Raw genomic sequence first — 18,696 nt, forward strand, 5'->3', positions numbered from 1 at the left:
TTGTTTAACTATACATAAAGCTATCAGTTTTGTAAAATGAAGTCAGAGTTATTTATTAAAAAGCCACATGTGGTACAGTTGTTTGCTTTTAAAAGGTAGCATTTGTTTGTTATACCACAGCAGCCAATTTTATATAGTACAAAGATGAATGTTGCAAATTATCAGGAAAGGAAATGAGCGGCCTGAGTGTTTAAGATACTACTTCAGATATCTTTTAGGGATAGGAGATTTAGGCAGAAAGAATAGAACATTAGTAAATGGGAATATATTTTTTTCCGCAAAATTCTGAATTATTGTTATTTCTAACCCCCTCCCCCCACCCCACAACCACCTTTTTCCTTTTTTCATGTTTCTATCTGATACATTTCCACACAGCCTTAGGGAAAATTAATTGCTTTTTTTTAGGGGAGTAGTCTTACAGAGAATACTGGAGGGAAAAAGATAAAGCCAAAAGAACAGGCTTCAGATGTGAATGAAGCAAGATATCCTAGAAGTTGGAAATAGAGACAGAGAAATCATGTCAGAAATCACAAGAGTAGTAGTAGTGATTAGATTGTGAACAGATGGAGAATATGAGAGGGACAGAAGAGGAAGAAAGGTTGCCTGGGATAAAAGAAAATTAGGCATGAAAATTTAAATGGAAAACAAATACATGTAGTTAACATTTAGGTAAAAATAAAATTTAAGACATTACTCATAACACTCTATATTCCTTCAGTAAAACTAACAGTGGGCTGGGTGAAGTGGCTCACGCTATAATCCCAGCACTTTGAGAAGCAAAGGCAGGAGGATCACTTGAGCCCTGGAGTTTTAGACCAGCCTGGATAACATAGCAAGACCCTGTCTCTACCAAAAAAAGAAGAAAAAAAAAAAAAAAAACCCTAGCAAGTAATTCTTGAATACTTGCCAGGAAGGCAAAAAGAGATGTTTGTGATAGTTCTTGAAATGAACTGAGAGCCAATTTACCTCTTTTTTTGGTGAGGAGGGAAATTTATATCCCTCCTTATAAGGGTGTTTGACCAAAAGAGTCAGAATGCTTACCTTAGGCTTTTCTCATAATTTAGTTTTCCTTTCCCTCTGATCTTCTCATGAGGTGGTGAAGTCCATGAGAATTGGTTTTTCAGTCAATTCTGGTTACTGTTTGCCTGCAGTACCTGGTCCCTCCTTTCCTCCATGCCTGCTTCAGATTGTGAACTAAGTTGAGTTGCCCAGCGTTCTGCATTTCCCCAGCTCTTTTTTCTGTTTCACATGTATTCGTTTCTCTCTTGGTTTGGTCAGCCCTTAGTATACAAAGAAAAGCTTTCATGGTGTTGATCATATAAAAGCCATTTTGTAAATGTAGGAATAAGTTAGTGTCACATACCACAAAGGATTTGTTCCACAAGAGGCTAATTTAAGAATGAACATTATGTAACTAACAATCCTGTTACAGATTCCTAAAATACCCCTTTCATCATGGCATTCCCCTGATCAAAAACTGCAGAATATGAGACCAGCTCCTCAGTTTTTCATTCAGCATCCACCCCTTCACTCTTTCAATAGGACTGCAATCTTATTTTCTAACCATTTCTGAGTAAACTAATATTTGCATGTTAGATTGTTACAGGGGGGACTGATACATCAGAATCAGCACAATCTCAAAGAGAAGTAACGAGCTTGGAGAAATAAATATGCTTATCTTCTACTTTACCAAGTTGGTTTTTTGCTATTATATCCCTTTATAAAGAAGGCTTATATAGTGTCATTTCTATTGTAGAATCTGATTTGGATCATCACACAGTATTAGTCATGCCTGTCATAAAACAAACTAAACATTCAAATATTTCATAAAAGGTACCATTTCTTACTTTTCAAGTATGCTGCCTGGTTAGCTATCAGTTTCAGTGTATAATATCATGAGTATCAAGTTGGTTCATTATATCTGTTCTCCACACATGTTTAGAGAGTATTTACTAGAATATTCTATATGCTGAGATTTAAATTATTCATAGATTGGACAAATGTTAAGTGACATTTTTCAAGCCATGTTAAAACATTTGTTTACTTTTTTCTCACAATGATAATAACAATTATCATTAAACATTTCTTCTCTTTGCTAAACACTTACATGTGTCATCATTTTGTCAGATCTCAATCTGAGAAACATGTTGAATCCCTGTATTCTTAGTTTTGCTGTCTGAAGTCAAGCTGTTAAGATCTAGAATTTTCTTTATTGTCATCTTACTTTTTTCTATCGTTTTCAGAAAACTTTGAGAGTGTGGGTTTGTGTGTGTGTGTTTTCATTTGTGTCATATCTCCCTTTTTTATAACTTCTTATTATTAAAATTGACTGTACTATGAGCATTTGAATTTCTCTGAACCTGTCTGTGTCTCATTTTTGGTTACAATTGAATATGTACAGTACTTTTAAACTTCATGGTGTAAACATAGGAAAGAAATATCATTACCCTCAAAGTTTGGAAACTTTTTGATATTTGTGAATACTTGCCACTTTTAAAGAACATCTCTTTTTTTTCTCACTTTGAAAGAATGTCTCTTTTGTGTGTTATACATGTAGCATTCACTGAGAAAGTGGGCATTCAGCCAACTCTATAATTGCTGTAAATTTACTGCATCATTAACAGAATTAGTCATTGTTTTATTAAAGATTGTGTTAAAATATAGTTTACTTCTACACTGTTGTATGCTATATGAAAAACCAAATTGTCATCTCTAGCTAGTTATGACAGATACTTTGTATTGTGTGTATATAAATTGAGTTTTTAATCTCTTGAGATAAATAACTGCCATTTCGTGTCTATAGACATAAAATTTAACACTTCTTTCCTGAAGGATGAAGGAATCCTGTATATTATTTCCATTTCACACTTAGTAAATCTGTGATTATGCTGCATCTTATAGAATTGACTTAGGTAGTGTGAGACCTATAAAAATATAAATAAATAAATGAAAAGGAGGGCATTCTCCTTCTGTTTGTGTTACTGTTTTTAACAACAAGTGTCACATGGTCAGTCATTTATTATATACTTTATGTGGAATCCATTCAGTAAATCAGCTGTTGTGCTTCCTAATTAATTGTTACATACGAGCCACTTTTGCAGTTGTAAAGCAAAAATGAGTCATCTTGTCTAAGAGATATTGGTTCTTTGGACAGCTATTAAACTATCTTCTCTGTACACTATTAATTAATAAGTAAGTGTTGTTGGACCAACATAGCCTCCCATAATTGTTGTTAAGTTCACTGTTTAAGAGCAACTAACTATTCAAGTATCTGATTTGGGGGGAATTGATGCCTCTGGAGGGAAAATTAAACTAAGAGTTTAATTAAACTAAGAGATTAAACTTTGAGTTCTGATGTGATAACCTCATGTCCCCATTGATTGAGCACCTATTGATTATGTATTTGCTCAATTAATTAAAACAGTGGGAATGTTTAAATGATTCTTTGTGTACCTATTTAAATCTAGAACCAGTCATCTTCCTTTCCACCTCAGTTGTTTGGGATTCAGCAGTTTCTAAATTCATATGATTATGTTACTGGAAAATTTGTCCCAAGCCACAACTTATTTGTAGAAACTTATATAGCCAGGTTGTTTTTTTTTTTAAGTCCTTACTAGTTTTAAATTACTATTTTACTTTTTTTAAGTGAATTTTAAAAGGCTTATTAAAATCCAAGCCTTTAAAAGGTGAATTTGTACTCTAAGGAATGTCATACTCCTAGAGCTTTGTTAAATTTCTATATCTCCCCCCACACTACCATCACCTTTTTTTTTTTAACAGCTCAAGAAAAGAAACTTATTTGCAAGCCAAAGAAGCATTGAATGAGCTGGTTTTAGGCTACTGTGTCTTTACCAGTTAGAATTCTGTTTAAAACAAAGTAATTGAGACATCATCTATAATATGAGACTTTTATAAAGATTTGAATGTAAATCAACTCTTCTTTTCCTAAGGGATGATTTCATTGCCCTATATTTTGGCATATATGGTACAATCTGGTCTCAAACTAGTGTTATTGCAGTGGCCCATGAAGACACAAATGCAAAACACTCTACAATCCAAAACACATGAGACTTCTACAGAAAAATAAACAATGCACACTGAGGATAAACTCACACTCAAAGATTACAATGCACCGGTATACCATTCCTGAAACTTGAGACAACAGAACAAGTCAACAGAGACAAGTTAATTGTTTAAAGAGAAAAAGATGGAAAACAAAATATGAAAGAAGTTGCTAATTTAAAAACAAACAAAACACAAATTTGGAGAAGAGCCAAATTGAGTGTTATTCATTGAAGACATGTTCCAGAAACATTCTATATAAATTGAATTTTTATAAATTAAAAACACAATCTAATTATTCCCTTATCAAGTCATTCCAAGCATCCTGCTTTGCAGAAGTTGAGAGTAATTTGCCGCTGTATTATAGGAAAAGGCACTCTCTGGGAATTGAATAAGATGCTCCTATCTTCTAAGAGATTTGCTACTTACGATGGGGGAAATCTTTTTGCATGTTTTTCTACATCTGTACATTAAAAGAACTGGGAGATTTTTTCCAGTTTAAAAATATCTGTGGTATAAAGGTCTTTTATTTTTGACTATCTAAATTGTGCTTGAAATCTTAAAATAGCTCTATCATGAAGCATGCTTTAGCATGTAGTATTCACAGCTGGGTAGGTGTTATCTTTATGCATGATGGGTTTGTAGGTGATGCTTAATTTTAATTCTATCACTGCAAGTTATTCAAGGGCCAAATGTATTTTCATTGTTTTGGGGGGGGGGGACTGGAAGGGGAGGGGTGTTTTGTTTTGCTGATATCTATTTCTTAGATATACATATTCTAATCTTGCACAATGGCTCTCATCTGTAATCCTAGCACTTTGGGAGACCAAGGTGGGAGGATCACTTGAGGCCAGGAATTCCAAGACCAGCCTAGATAACATAGCGAGACCTTGTCTCTACAAAAAATAACAAAATTAGCCGGGCGTGGTGGCACACACATGGAGGCTGAGCCATGAGTATCACTTGAGCCCAGGAGTTCAAGGTTGCAAGGAGCTATGATGATGCCAGTGCACTCTAGCCCAGGCAACAGAATGAGACCCGTCTCAAAAATAATCATCATCATCTTAGGATATGTTAGTGATGCAGTGTTCTTCAATTGAAATCTCAAAGAGAGAAGTACTGATGTTTTTTAAATGTGTACTAACAACTTGTTCAAATAAACTACAGTTTCACAGTAAGCCTAAAGCAAAGATCCATTGGGTGGGGTGGCTCTCACCTATAATCCTAGCACTCTGGAAGGCTGAGGCTGGAGGATCACTTGAGCTCAGGAGTTCAAAACCAGCCTGAGCAAGAGCAAGACCCCATCTCTACTAAAAATAGAAAAATGAGCCAGGCATGGTGGCATACACCTGTAGTCCCAACTACTTGGGAGGCTGAGACAGGAGGATCATTTGAGCTCTGGAATTGGAGGTTGCAGTGAGCTCTTATGATGCCACTGTACTCTAGATGGAATGATAGAGTGAGACCCTATCTCAAAAAAAATTATTTTTAATAAATTACATATAAAATCAGTTTGTCAGAAGTACCGTATTAAAATATTTACTTTTGTATCTGTATTTGTGCCCTACCTGATCTCTCTCCCCTTATAAAACCATCTTTTTATCTATATATGGAGTGTTGTCTACGCCTTAGAGCAAGGGAGAAGTATAAAGAAAACACATTTAAAAGCCAGTGATGAGGGGATTATTACATGAATACATGCATTCTCAAATCTTGTAACTAGTAACTAGGGGATGTAAGAGAGGGAAAGGAAGAGTAAGGCTAATTGAACCTTGCTGGGTGCCAGACATGCTATTAGAACATTTGTGGACTTCATTCTTCATAGCTACTAAGGGTATAGCTGTTATTTTCCATTCCGTGGATAAAGAATCTGAATCTCAGAGATGCTAAGTGATTCATGCAAAAATCAGGATTTCAGCCCAAGTCCTGATAACTCTCATACCCATATATTCTTTCCACAGTATAACTCCTGGATCATGGAACTAGAATGGGCCTTAGCAATAATCTAGTTTAAGTATCTAGGCTGGGCATGGTTGTAATCCTAGCACTCTAGGAGGCCAAGGTGGGAGGATTGCTCAAGGTCAGGAATTTGAGACCAGCCTGAACAAGAGCGGGAGGATTGCTCAAAGTCAGAAATTTAAGACCAACCTGAACAAGAGCGAGACCCCATCTCTACTGAAAATAGAAATAAATTAGCTGGACAGCTAAAAATATATAGAAAAAATTAGCCTGGCATGGCAATGCATGCCTGTAGTCCCAGCTATTTGGGAGACTGAGGCAGAAGGATTGCTTAAGCCCAGGAGTTTGAGGTTGCTATGAGCTAGGCTGACACCACAGCACTCTAGCCTAGGCAACAGAGCAAGACTCTTGTCTCCAAAAAAAAATAAATAAATAAGTCTCTAATTTTGTTAGGAAATAGAGGCTCAGAGTAGCAAAGTGACTTATCCAAGATCAGCCACTACTTAGTAGCTTTGTTTTTGCTACAGTCAACATAAAGAATTGCTAACTCTTTCTAAAACTATTTTTAAGGAGAGGCGATTCTATGTACTTCTGTACAGAAGTACAGAAACAGCTTCATTTTGAAGTACATTTTAAGAGAAAATAATGAAGCAACTGGGAAATATGTGTATATGTATACATGTTGTGTTAGTTTCCTATTGCTGCTAAAACAAATTACCACAAAATTTGGTTGCTTAAAACAATACGGATTTATTATCTTACAGTTCTGGAGATCAGAAGACTAAAATCAAGGTGTCAGCACGGCTGAATTCATTTCTGGAGGCTTTAGGGAGAAATAGATTTTTTTGTCTTTTCTGGCTTCTAGAACTGCATTCCTTGACTCATGGCCCCTTCTTCATAATCACATCCCCTACTGCTGACTCTTGATTCTCCTGCCTCTCTCCTACAAGTACCCTTGTGATTACATTGGACCTACCCAGATAATCCAGGATAATCACTCCATCCCAAAATCCTTCACTTAATCACAAATCTCTTTTATCATGTGAGGTAATATTCACAGGTTCTAGGGGTTTAGGATATGGACATCTTTCAGGGTAGGTGGCATTCTTCTGTCTGCTACACACGTGCACTCACACATGCCGGTGTAGGTGTTTGTGTATCACACATAAATTAAAACCTTTCTCATCCACACTCATCTGGGATTAGCCATTCCAGATAAATAAGTTTTCTATATCATTATATCCAAATCATATTGTTAAAATTGCCTATATTCGGAATATGTTCTAAAAGGTGCTCTCTTCCCTGCCTTTGAAAAGTATTCTCTATATACCTTTCCTTGAGGAACAATGGCTATCGTTGTTAAACATCAGTTATTAACCTATGCTTCAAATACAGCTATAAATGGAAAGGTAGGTGTAAGTTGTTTAATACATGGAACTCAATGGGTATTAACCCCTACAAAGGAACTGCAATTTACTTTATGGTCATTTTTTTATCATTTGTTTCTTTGCCAGGAATATGAAGTGAAGGATATACAGCTGTCCAGCCCCCTGAACTAGATAATGTAATGGGCTTTCAGGAAAATTGAGTCAGAGAGCAGAGCAGTCTTCTATAGGGTGAGGGGTGGGAGGAGTATGCTTTCTTAGCCTCTCCAAATCTCCTTCTGGCAGTTGCAAATCTTTTGTTATTTGTCAGTATTCAAAACATCATTTCCTATTTCTGAATCACTAATATCTAAGGACTGCAGATAATTCCTTATCAGTTTGCATGTATTCTGTCTCATTTCCCCTAAGTTTGTTGATAGAGCTTGGAAAAGAATGCTGGCTGTTTCAAGAGCTTTTATTAGTGAGTTTTTTGTCATGATTGTGAAACACATTTGCTGATACGGTCGGGATGCTCATTTTTTAGGTTTTCTTTAGGGTTTAAATGGAAAATTGTAATGATAAAAAATGTTTATGTTAGAATGTCTGGCATATATTGAGTGCTTACTAAATATTTATTATTTTTTATTATTGGTTTAGCCTGTATGAAATCTCTTCTGAAATAATATCTTAATCTTTAGAAAAATGTAGTAAACTAACATGGGGCAGAAAGATGTTAAAAAATATCTTGTGCTTCCTCACCATATTCTTGATTTCCAGCCTTAATTATTCTTAAGTTGTGGTTCTAAAAGTCTCTTTTACCTAAAGAACAATAAGATGTTACATTACAACCCCTCAGAGAGATACTTGTCTCTTTGAGTACTAGCTTGTGGTGTGTTAGCATTTGTTCAGCAAACAGTGGGCTTTTCTATATGCCAGGCATCATGGTGGACATCAGTTAAAATACTTTCAAGACCAATTCACAGTTTAGTGAGGAGGTCTTATGGCAAGAGTGGTATTAGAAGTAGGAATGTGGCAGGGAACCTTGAAGAGCTTATGGCTTATATTACAGTAGGTAAATGCTTGACACTTCCTAAAACTCTGGGATCATGATTTTTTTCCCAGCTTCAAAAGGTGGTAGTTGTGGGAATCTTTAGCATTAGAACCTATAGAGACAGTCAGTCTGCCTGTTTTAATTCAGTGTGGTTTAATTCATAAATACCTGTCAGAATAGAAGTTTACAAACATCACCAAAATAGATCCTTTTTATTAGCATTATAAAACATTCAATGTAAAACTCTGTCCGAAATATTCACGAGATTTTTTGTAAACTCGTGCATTATTATTTTTCATCCAACTATATTTCAGTTTTAATGAAATATCTTCATTTAAAACACCATAGAGTCAATAGTTTAAAAAAAATCATAATTGAGAAAATGGGCAAAAGACATGACAAACCATAGAAGATATCCAGGCAGCACATAAGCACATGAAAAAGTATTCAACATTATTAGTATACAGGGAAATGCAAATTAAAGCCATAGTGAGGTATCATTATACCCTATCAGAATAGCTAAAATAAAAAATAGTAATAATACCAAATGCTGGCAAGGGTGCAGAGAAACCGGATCACATTGCTCGTGGCAATATAAAATGGTACAATCGTTCTAGGAAAGAGTATGGCAGTTTCTTATAAAACTTAATATGAGTTTACCATATGACCCAGCAATTACACTCTTGGGCATTTATCCCAGAGATACAAAAACTTATGTTCACATAAAACCACATACACAAATGTTCATAACAGCTTTATTTGTAATAGCTAAAAATCTAGAAATAACCTTATGATACTATGATGTCTAATAAGAAATATATACTATTTGGTCTTAGTCCCCATTCCTGGCACAGAGCTTCTTAAAATCCTTGGAATATCAGGAGAGTGTTTTGTATGCTAATGAAGTGACTGACTGCTGGGGTCTCCTGAGGGACAGCCTCCTGATAAAAGCTAGTTACTAGAGGAACCAGCATAGAATTAGAACTTTCAGTGGTGTTGGAACTTTCAGCCCCACCTCGCCTTTGAACTCTCTGGGAGGGGAGAGTGGCTAAAGGTTGAGTTGATCACCAGTGACCAGTGATTTAATTAATCATGCCTACATAATGAGGCCTCCATAAAAACCCTAAAGGACAAGGTTCAGAGGTTCTAGGTTGCTGAACTCATAAAGGTTGGCATGCCCCAAGAGGGCATAGAAGCTCCACACCTGTTCCCCCATCCCTTGCCTTATGCATCTCTTCTATCTGGCTGTTCATCTGTATCCTTTATAACATCCTTTGTAATAAACCAATAAACATAAGTAAAGCATTTTCTTGGATTCTGTGAGCTCCTTTAACAAATGATTAAACCCAAGTGGGAACTCCCAATTTATAGCCAAGTTGCCAGAAGTTTAGAGGCCCAGACTTGAGATTGGCACCTGAACTGAGGGCAGTGTTGTGGGACTGAGCCTTTAACCTGTGGGATCTGCCTCTCCACTCCAGGTGCACAGTGTCAGAATTGAATTAAATTGTGGGACACCCAGCTGGTGTCAGAAAATTGGTTGTTGAGGGAAACTCTGCACCGTACATTGGTCACAGAAGTGTTCTGTGTTGAGTGTAAGACTAGAAAAAACATTTTGATTTTTTTCTATCTCACAGAAACCCAGATATTCTTCAATGGGTAAATGGTTAAACAAGCTGGTACATCTGTACCATGGAATACTACTCAGCAATAAAAAGGAACAAATTATTGACAGATGCAACAACTTGGAATTACAGGGAATTATGTTGGTTGAAAAGAACCTATGTCAAGGTCGTTTTTTTGGTTTGTTTTTTGTTTTCTGTTTTTAAGGCATTAATGCTGAGAGTAGTTGACCATAGGCTTTTGGATCAGCAAAATTGTATTCAAATTCTGACTCCCACTTACTCCATGTGGGACCTTGAGCCAATTCTTTAACCTCCCTGTGCCTCAGTTTCATCCTTTTTAAAGTGAGTTCGTTAATACTTTTCTCATTGAGTTGTTTTTAGGATTAGCTAGCTCAGAGTAGCCATGACTGGAGTAGCCATCTGATAGGATTTTAAAATATCACTATTATATAAACCACTCATCATTTATATTCGATCATAAAAATATTTTTGTCTTTTCATTTAAAGGGATAGCACTTAAAGGGATAGGCACTCTGACTTTTTTGCAAAAATTTTAATACCACTAGGTATTCTCTGTGTCATTAACTCGTGTCTTTATTTCTTCTTTCATGGGGTTTACTCCATTGTTCTTTTTCTACCTCTATGAGTTTGACACTTATTAAATATCTTTCTTCCTTTCTAATATATGCATGTGAAACTGTAACTCTTTTATAACTGTTTTAGCTGAATCACAAAATTTTGGTATTGGCAACCCAACATTTTCATCGTCATTCAGCTATAAATATGGCTGATTTTTTTCTTTGTTCCAAGAATTATTTGAAAATGAGTTTTTCAGTTTCTAAATATATAATGGGGGGAATCTACATGAAACTTCTTTTATGGCTTAGCATTTTTAATAAATGTTACTTACATACTTTAAAAATGTGTTTTTTAATTACGTATAGAATTTTACCTTTATTCAGTTCCTTAATTTTGTTTATTTGGCTGTTCAAATCTTCAGTATTTGTACTAATTTTTGGTCTGGTTGGCCTATCAGTTACTATAGTAAAAGTATCCCTCTTTGATTATAGGTATGTCATTTTCTCCTTATAATTCTGCCAGTTTTTATTTTGTATATTTTTGGCTATATTATTAGTCAGATTCAGAATTATTATTATTTTCTTGGTAAATTGTTCATTTTATCATAATGTAGTAAGCCTCTTTATTCCTAGCAATGCTTTTTGCCTTAAACATATATTTGATCTATAGAAGAAAGACGTTTATGTGTTAAGAAAAAAAAGAAAAAAAAAAACATATATTTGATCTGATAGTAATATAATCATTTAAACTTTTTAATCTAGTGTTTACATAGTATATGTGTCCATGATTTAGAATTCACAGAAGACATTTCTTTTCTCAATCAAAAACCTAGGCTTTCTCTAGCAAATTTCTTTGCTATCTCTCACATAAGATGTATCTTTCTAAGTCCATCCATTTACTGAAAGACTAGCCATTCAAGTGCCTTAATTTATATAAGGACTCTCAATTACAACCCCTTGCCACATATAGGCCTAAGATTTCATCTTCTTTTTCCATGAGGACACCAAAACCCAAACCTCTACTTTATTAAAACTGACTACCATCCTTTATTACCCTCCCTCTTCCCCCAAACCCACTTGTGCACATGCAGTGTCAGTTGGGATGTTTACTGTAGTTTTTGGTTTTTAGTTCTGGTCCATGAGGATTCCCCTTGCAGATTCAGCTATGCGTTTTAAAGAATGTTGATTATATTTTCTTTTGGGTATTGCAGATGTGTATGTGTAGGGAAGGATATCAAGGCTATCTGGTCTGGTATGATGCTAGAACAGTAGTTCTCATTAGAAGTACTTATCTAGCCTGAGAATGGTGCTGTGATGTTCAACAACTGTGTAAGGCTCTGGATCTGCCCTTTCTTGAGACTTCACATCATATAAATTACATAAATTTCCTGCTGTGTGAGTGGATACTACATGCCCTGGTGAAGTGGCAACACCTACAAAGGTCTGCCATGTGTGTTTTTCTTGCTTCAGAGCCATTTTGAACTTAGGGAACTAGAAGACTGGTCTTCAGAACAACAAGATTTTCGTATATTTCAACTTACACATTTGAGAACATTTATAAACAAAATATTAAAAATAATATTCCGGCCGGGCGCGGTGGCTCACGCCTGTAATCCTAGCTCTTGGGAGGCCGAGGCGGGCGGATTGCTCAAGGTCAGGAGTTCAAAACCAGCCTGAGCAAGAGTGAGACCCTGTCTCTACTATAAATAGAAAGAAATTAATTGGCCAACTGATATATATATATATAAAAAATTAGCCGGGCATGGTGGCGCATGCCTGTAGTCCCAGCTACTCGGGAGGCTGAGGCAGAAGGATCGCTCGAGCCCAGGAGTTTGAGGTTGCTGTGAGCTAGGCTGACGCCACGGCACTCACTCTAGCCTGGACAACAAAGCGAGACTCTGTCTCAAAAAAAAAAAAAAAATAATATTCAAATCTTATTGCTTATATAAAACTTTTATTAAATAGAATTTTAGCACTTATAAAACTGATTTGGACTAAATTTTTTTCAATTGAAGTTTTTAAAAAATGTTATATTTTAAAATTATATATAAACAACATACAGTGGCAATCTAGCTATCAAAGGGAAAAGGTATGCTGCACTAATAGTACATTTAAAAAATAGAATTTAAGGAAAAGAATAGAATTAAAGGAAAAGGTTTATAAATTAAAGCCAACTGTATATAGTAATACAGCTAATATAAGTTATAACTAATATAGTTGCATATACTAGATATATTCTTTACAAATATGCCCTAGTTCATGTTTTAAAACCATGCTATAGAGTAATATTTATTTTATTTTCATTCCCATTCCCATTTAGTATTTCTGTGCTTTTTGGTGTTTGAATCTCATAAATATATAAAATCCTTAAAGTGACTGGAATCCAAAAAAATTTTTCTTTGAAATTATTTTTAGAGGTCAGAGTCAGTTTCCCCTCATGAATATTCCTCTAATTGTATCAAAAGTAAATTCAGTCTCCAAAACATTAAATAACAGTACTCTTCATCAGAAGCACAATGTCATGATTTTGCTATTGGTGTTTAGTTCTCTAAACAGAACGACAAATTTGCCCAGAATGACAAGTTCTAAAATGATGATTTTTGTTTATTGATTATTCTCATACACCTAAGGAAAAATCAGGTTTACTTTAGCCAATGGCCTGGACTATTTTGTCTAATAAAAGATGTACCTATAACAACTTTACATTTTCTTCTAGGTTACCTTCCGAACAAGAATCTATCACTGTAATATTAACAGCCAAGGTGTGATCTGTCTGGACATCCTAAAGGACAACTGGAGTCCGGCCCTAACCATTTCTAAAGTTCTCCTCTCCATCTGCTCCCTTCTTACAGATTGCAACCCTGGTAAGAGACTTTAAACCTAGTATTGAGTTGGAGCTTTTCCACACTTAAAATGCCAGACCTTTGTAACTTGCTTACTACTTCTACTACTATTACTACTATTATTGACTTAAAATTTTCATAGTGTGTAACTATTTTCTTTTTAAATTGGGTTTTCTCTTTAATCTTTTTAAGACCCATTATTTGCCAAAAAGGAAAAAGCATAGTGTGACAAAAATTAATGAGAAATCATTTTAGATGTGAAAGTACATTTAAAGATTGTATTAAATTCTCCTGCCAAATAATAATAAAAATTCAAATTGAATGGCTTAATCTTTAATTAGATACCAACCAAAAAATGTTAATTTGAGAAATGTGGGCTATTAAAATCTGATAACAACCAGACAGCATCACATAGACGTGACCTTTTTAGCATCCTAATACTTATGCATTTTGACAAGCTATTAGACCAAAAAAAAAGCTGAGTGGTCCTGAACTAGAAAATGCCCCCAAAAGTAAACAAGAAAATACAACTTCCCAGAAAAACTAAAGGGTTAATGACCAGACCTTTGTGGCTTGCTGATATACTTAACACGGAAAGTTCTTATTTCTTATGTGCTCCTAGATTTGTGATTATGTGTCTTTGACCAGTTTCTTTTAACTAAAAGACAAACCAACTGCCAATTCTTTACATATTTGGGTTTATTTTAGAAAATCCAAAAATCCAAAGATAGTTATAGGGTTTTCATTGATGTTCTCAATGGGAACATTCTTCTTTAAGTACTTAATAGCTTTAACATTGTATGAGAGTCTATTGTTCATGTTCAGGAATAAGCTCTATTGACTACATAAGTAAAATTTTAGATAAAAGAGAAATGACAAGCGTGAATTGGAGTCCCTTTGCCTCCTGGCTGGTTTATAAAACATGAAGAAATTATAATATTTTCTACTTTTGTATATGTTCTATTTTTCAGTAATAAAACTTTTTTTAATGAAGAAATGTAAAAACAGAATTTAATAAAACTGTAATATATCTAAAATATTTTAAAGTAACAAACTAATGTTTTAATGCCAAAAAGAAAAAGAATTTTGCAAAATCATTATAAAATATTTTTAAATTAATTCATACTGCACCCCCCCCATAGTAAAGTTCAGTAATATTACATTAATTTAAAGGTGATTTTGTTCTTTTAATCCTATTATTCCTATTTCAGTCCCATTTGTCTATGACTGTGTATAACCTCATTTGGAGGTAATGTCCCAAGAGGGTTTTTTTGTGTGTGATGATTTGGAGCCTGGCCTGCCTTGCTTTCCAGTCAGCTGAAGTGGGGCCTGTTACCCTGACTAAGCCTGTATGTGAGAGTCTGTTCTCTGTACAAATATCCCTGCTTAAAGGAATAGATTCATCCTACTAAAGCCTCTCAGCAATCAAAAATATTTCTGCTCAGTGAAGTAGTTTTCTTTTGCTATGTCTCAGAAATTACAGGTGCATTTTGTAAAAAACAAAAATCACTCTCAACTAAAGCAAAATTACATAAGAAAAAGAAATAGATTTTGAAAATAAGGCTATTTATAGTAAGAATAAGCCTAAAAATAATAATGTCCCTTAAAACCAGAGACAGCCTGCCTGATATGAAAATAGAATAGTATTTGTAAAATACACACTAACATTTAGTTTATCACACTTTAACACATAGAAAAAAGGTTTCGTGGCTGGAGTTGGTGGCTCAAACCTGTAATCCTAACACTTTGGGAGGCTGAGGCAGGAGGATCGCTCTGAGGCCAGGAGTTTGAGACCAGCCCAAACAAGAGTGAGACCTCATCTCTACAAAAATTAGAAAAATTAGTCAGGCACAGTGGCACATGCCTGTAGTCCCAGCTACTTGGAAAGCTGAGGCAGGAAGATCTTGGGAGGATCTGTTGTCCCAGCCAGCTATTTGGGAGGCTGAGGTAGGAGGATCACTTGAGCCCAGGAGTTTGAGCTTGCAGTGAACGATGACGCCACTGCACTCTAGCCCAAGCAACAGAGTGAGACCCTGTCTTAGGGGGGGAAAAAAAGATTTCCTAATTGGCACTTTATTTTTATGAATGATGACACTTCTAGAGTCTTAAATAAGGTTGTTTATCTAAAGTCAAAATGTCCATTCTTTTGTTTAATGGACTTATTCCCTACAGTGATCTGGTACATTTTAATCCTAGATTTTTTCACTTTAGAATTAAGTTAAATTTCAGTCTAAACTGTCTTCAAATTATCATAGATATAAGTTTGATAGAATATAAATAAATAAGATTTTCCTAATCTGAATCTGTAGAGCTGTTTTTATACCAGAAATGCTTTCAGCTCAAAAGTAGGCCTTGGATAATAACATGGATTTAACAAATTTTAAAAATGCTTTCTCACTCTTATCCCTATAAAAACCGATTTTTTTATCTTTTTCATACTCCTGTAATTTACATTTGTCGCTTTCAAAAATTGTTGGTATATTCAAAAACAAATGTTATATATTTTTAGGGTGGGGCCACATATCCTTATCAGTATGATATTTGTAGGCAGCAGATGTGGATTTACAAACCAACCCCATTGACTGGGCACGGTGGCTCACGCCTATAATCCCAGCACTTTGGGAGGCTGAGACAGGAGGATCACATGCAGCCAGGAGTTCAAGACCAGCCTGAGAAACATAGTGGGATCCCATCTCTACAAAAAAAAATAGGAAAAAATAATTAGCTGAGCCTGGTGGCACAGGCCTGTAGTCCCAGCTACACTGGAGACTGAGGCAGGAGGATCACTTGATCCCAGGAGTTTGAGGTTGCAGTGAGCTACGATGACACCACTGCACTCTACCCAGGGTGACAGAATGAGACTATCTGTAAGTAAGTAAATTAAGTAAGTAAGTAAAATTAAAAAGCCTAATCCTTAATTAGTACTGTCTATTGTATTTTCTCTTGAGAAGAATTATCTCTTAGGTGGCAAATGTCCACATGGCATCAGTCAGTTGGTGGATATGCCAGTGATAATCAGTTCTGTTTCTATACAGTGGTCTAGGTATATCTCACTGCTGCTCTTCTTAGGCCACTGCCTCATAGTGGTGTTTATTATAGTACCTGACTGCAGAGTCTGGCTGTGACACACAGTCCAAAACAGAGTAACAGCAGAGAGGAGTAGAGGGTAATAAGTCCTAAAGGTCAGCTCCAGCCTTGCAGATTCTGAGTTTAGTCCTGCTTGGCGAACATGATTTAATTCATAAGTTGCCAGAATTGAGAATACTATTAAGGAATTAAATGTCCATATTCATGCAATACTCTTATTTGTAAATACTCTCATCTCAAGTAATTATTCAGCATATATAAGATTTAACTTCTGTTCTATTTGATTTCATCTTTTGAAGTTTGTTTTTGCTATTTTGTTGGCTTTTTAGAAGACTCTTCGATGTTTTGTAATATTCCTTATATGAAATCTGTTTCTTTAAATATTATTTAAAATGGGCTTACGTTATGGTCTGTAGATCTATAAACAATGAGTTTTCTTACCTCATACAAAATCAACTATCCTGAGAATACTGACAATTTTGAGATAAAACAATATCAACAGTTTTTCTGTACCTAATGCTTTATTTACAGAACAATGTCTAGAAACATTTCTAACCTTTTTTTCCCTTCTTTTTCTGAAAAATATGTAAATCCTCATATCATCTGGCATTTTACTAATCTTAATTCTACTTTTCTCCTCTACTAGTATTACTTTTTAATGTGTTATGAGCTTGTTTCATTGTATATATAATTCTGATGCTGTATTATTAAAAACTCCAAAAATATATCACTCTTATGAAGCAATTAGAAATTTGAAAATAAAGTTTATGATAGTGAGAAATTATTGCCCGAAATATTTAGACCTGATAATAGAATTGTGATTATGAATTTTTTACATATTCTTACATTTTAGAATTTAGAATATACTGAATTATTTGAAAATAAAACTCTTTGATATATGGAATTTGCTTCAAAATAATCGAGAAAGATTGGAGGTGGGTTGAAATAAGGAAGATATCAAGATTGACTGTTAACAGTTGTTGTGTCTGAGTGATGATTACATGGGGGAAGTTCATTATACTATTATATTTTGGAATATGTTTGAAATTTTTCATAATATTTTTTTAATGCTGAATATTGGACATACCAGCAATATGTAGTACATCCTTGGAAACTGCGACTTTAAGCAGAATGCCATAGGATCTTAACTGTGGTTTATGTTAGTTAGCCTATGGTAAAGTTAAAGTCAAAGTTTCCAAGAACCTATTGACCACTTTTTTTTAATTTATTTTTTATTACAGCATATTATGGGGGTACAAATGTTAAGGTTACGTATATTGCCCATGCCGCCCTTCCCCCCTATTGACCACTTTTGGTGAGGACTTAATGTAATCTGTAAAAAGTGTGTGATTTGGCTCTCTTTTGTTCTGAGAGGGAATCATTTGGGCTCTGACCCTAGCTTGTGTGTTACATTTCTCCATCATCTGCCTTCAGACATAGGCTGCCTTATGGTGCAGCCTGGGCCAGCAGGGGCCTGCATTCATAAGCAACTATGAAGTCTTTGTCTGCCAGTCTTCAAACAGGCAGAAATATACAGATCAGGTCAAATAAAAATGGCTCTAAGCATACCCACAAACATTAACACTCAGGGTAGATGAACTGCACCCTCTCCCCACATTACCTTTCAAATAAAAATCAAATATCAGTTACCCCAGTCTTAGATTTATGCAAATCTTTATTAGAACAACAAATGGAGCTAAGAATGGCAGCTAATTAACCCGCAGCCTTATATAGTGATTAAGCTGAGGGTGAGCTCAGCTGCAGCTTCATTGGTAAGAGCTTTATTCTCAAATGGACTGAGCAAAAGAAAAGAGGAATTTGCTCCCAGTGGCTTTTTTTATTGTGATCTATAAAAGGTTGGGAGAATGGTTCCCTTCCTCATTCTCCAAAATCACAACTTTTTGTTTCCAATCAGTTAAGGCCTGTTTGTTAAACAACTAATACAATGCTTATCCATAAATTGTCTCTGATACCTTAGCTTTGATTATTAATTGCTTGTCTTTGGTCTAGTTATGATTAGATAATAAATTGTGTTACTCAATATGAAAATGTTATAATTGATGGTGGCAGCTGGTGGGTGGGGACCATAAAGTAGGATTAGTTTTTTTTTCAGTACATTTATATTTGTGT

General features: G+C 35.1%; 1 protein-coding gene across 1 annotated transcript in view; it reads left to right on the forward strand.

The window, feature by feature from the left end:
- LOC105860521 (ubiquitin-conjugating enzyme E2 E2) overlaps window positions 1-18,696 on the forward strand; it is a 333,688-nt gene that overhangs the window by 273,092 nt on the left and 41,900 nt on the right. The window contains exon 5 of the mRNA XM_012745322.2: window positions 13,353-13,500. Coding sequence (XP_012600776.1) covers window positions 13,353-13,500 — 148 coding nt within the window. The remainder of the gene's footprint in view (window positions 1-13,352; window positions 13,501-18,696) is intronic.

Source organism: Microcebus murinus, chromosome 1, assembly GCF_040939455.1.
Source record: "Microcebus murinus isolate Inina chromosome 1, M.murinus_Inina_mat1.0, whole genome shotgun sequence".
NCBI classification, from domain to species: domain Eukaryota; kingdom Metazoa; phylum Chordata; class Mammalia; order Primates; family Cheirogaleidae; genus Microcebus; species Microcebus murinus.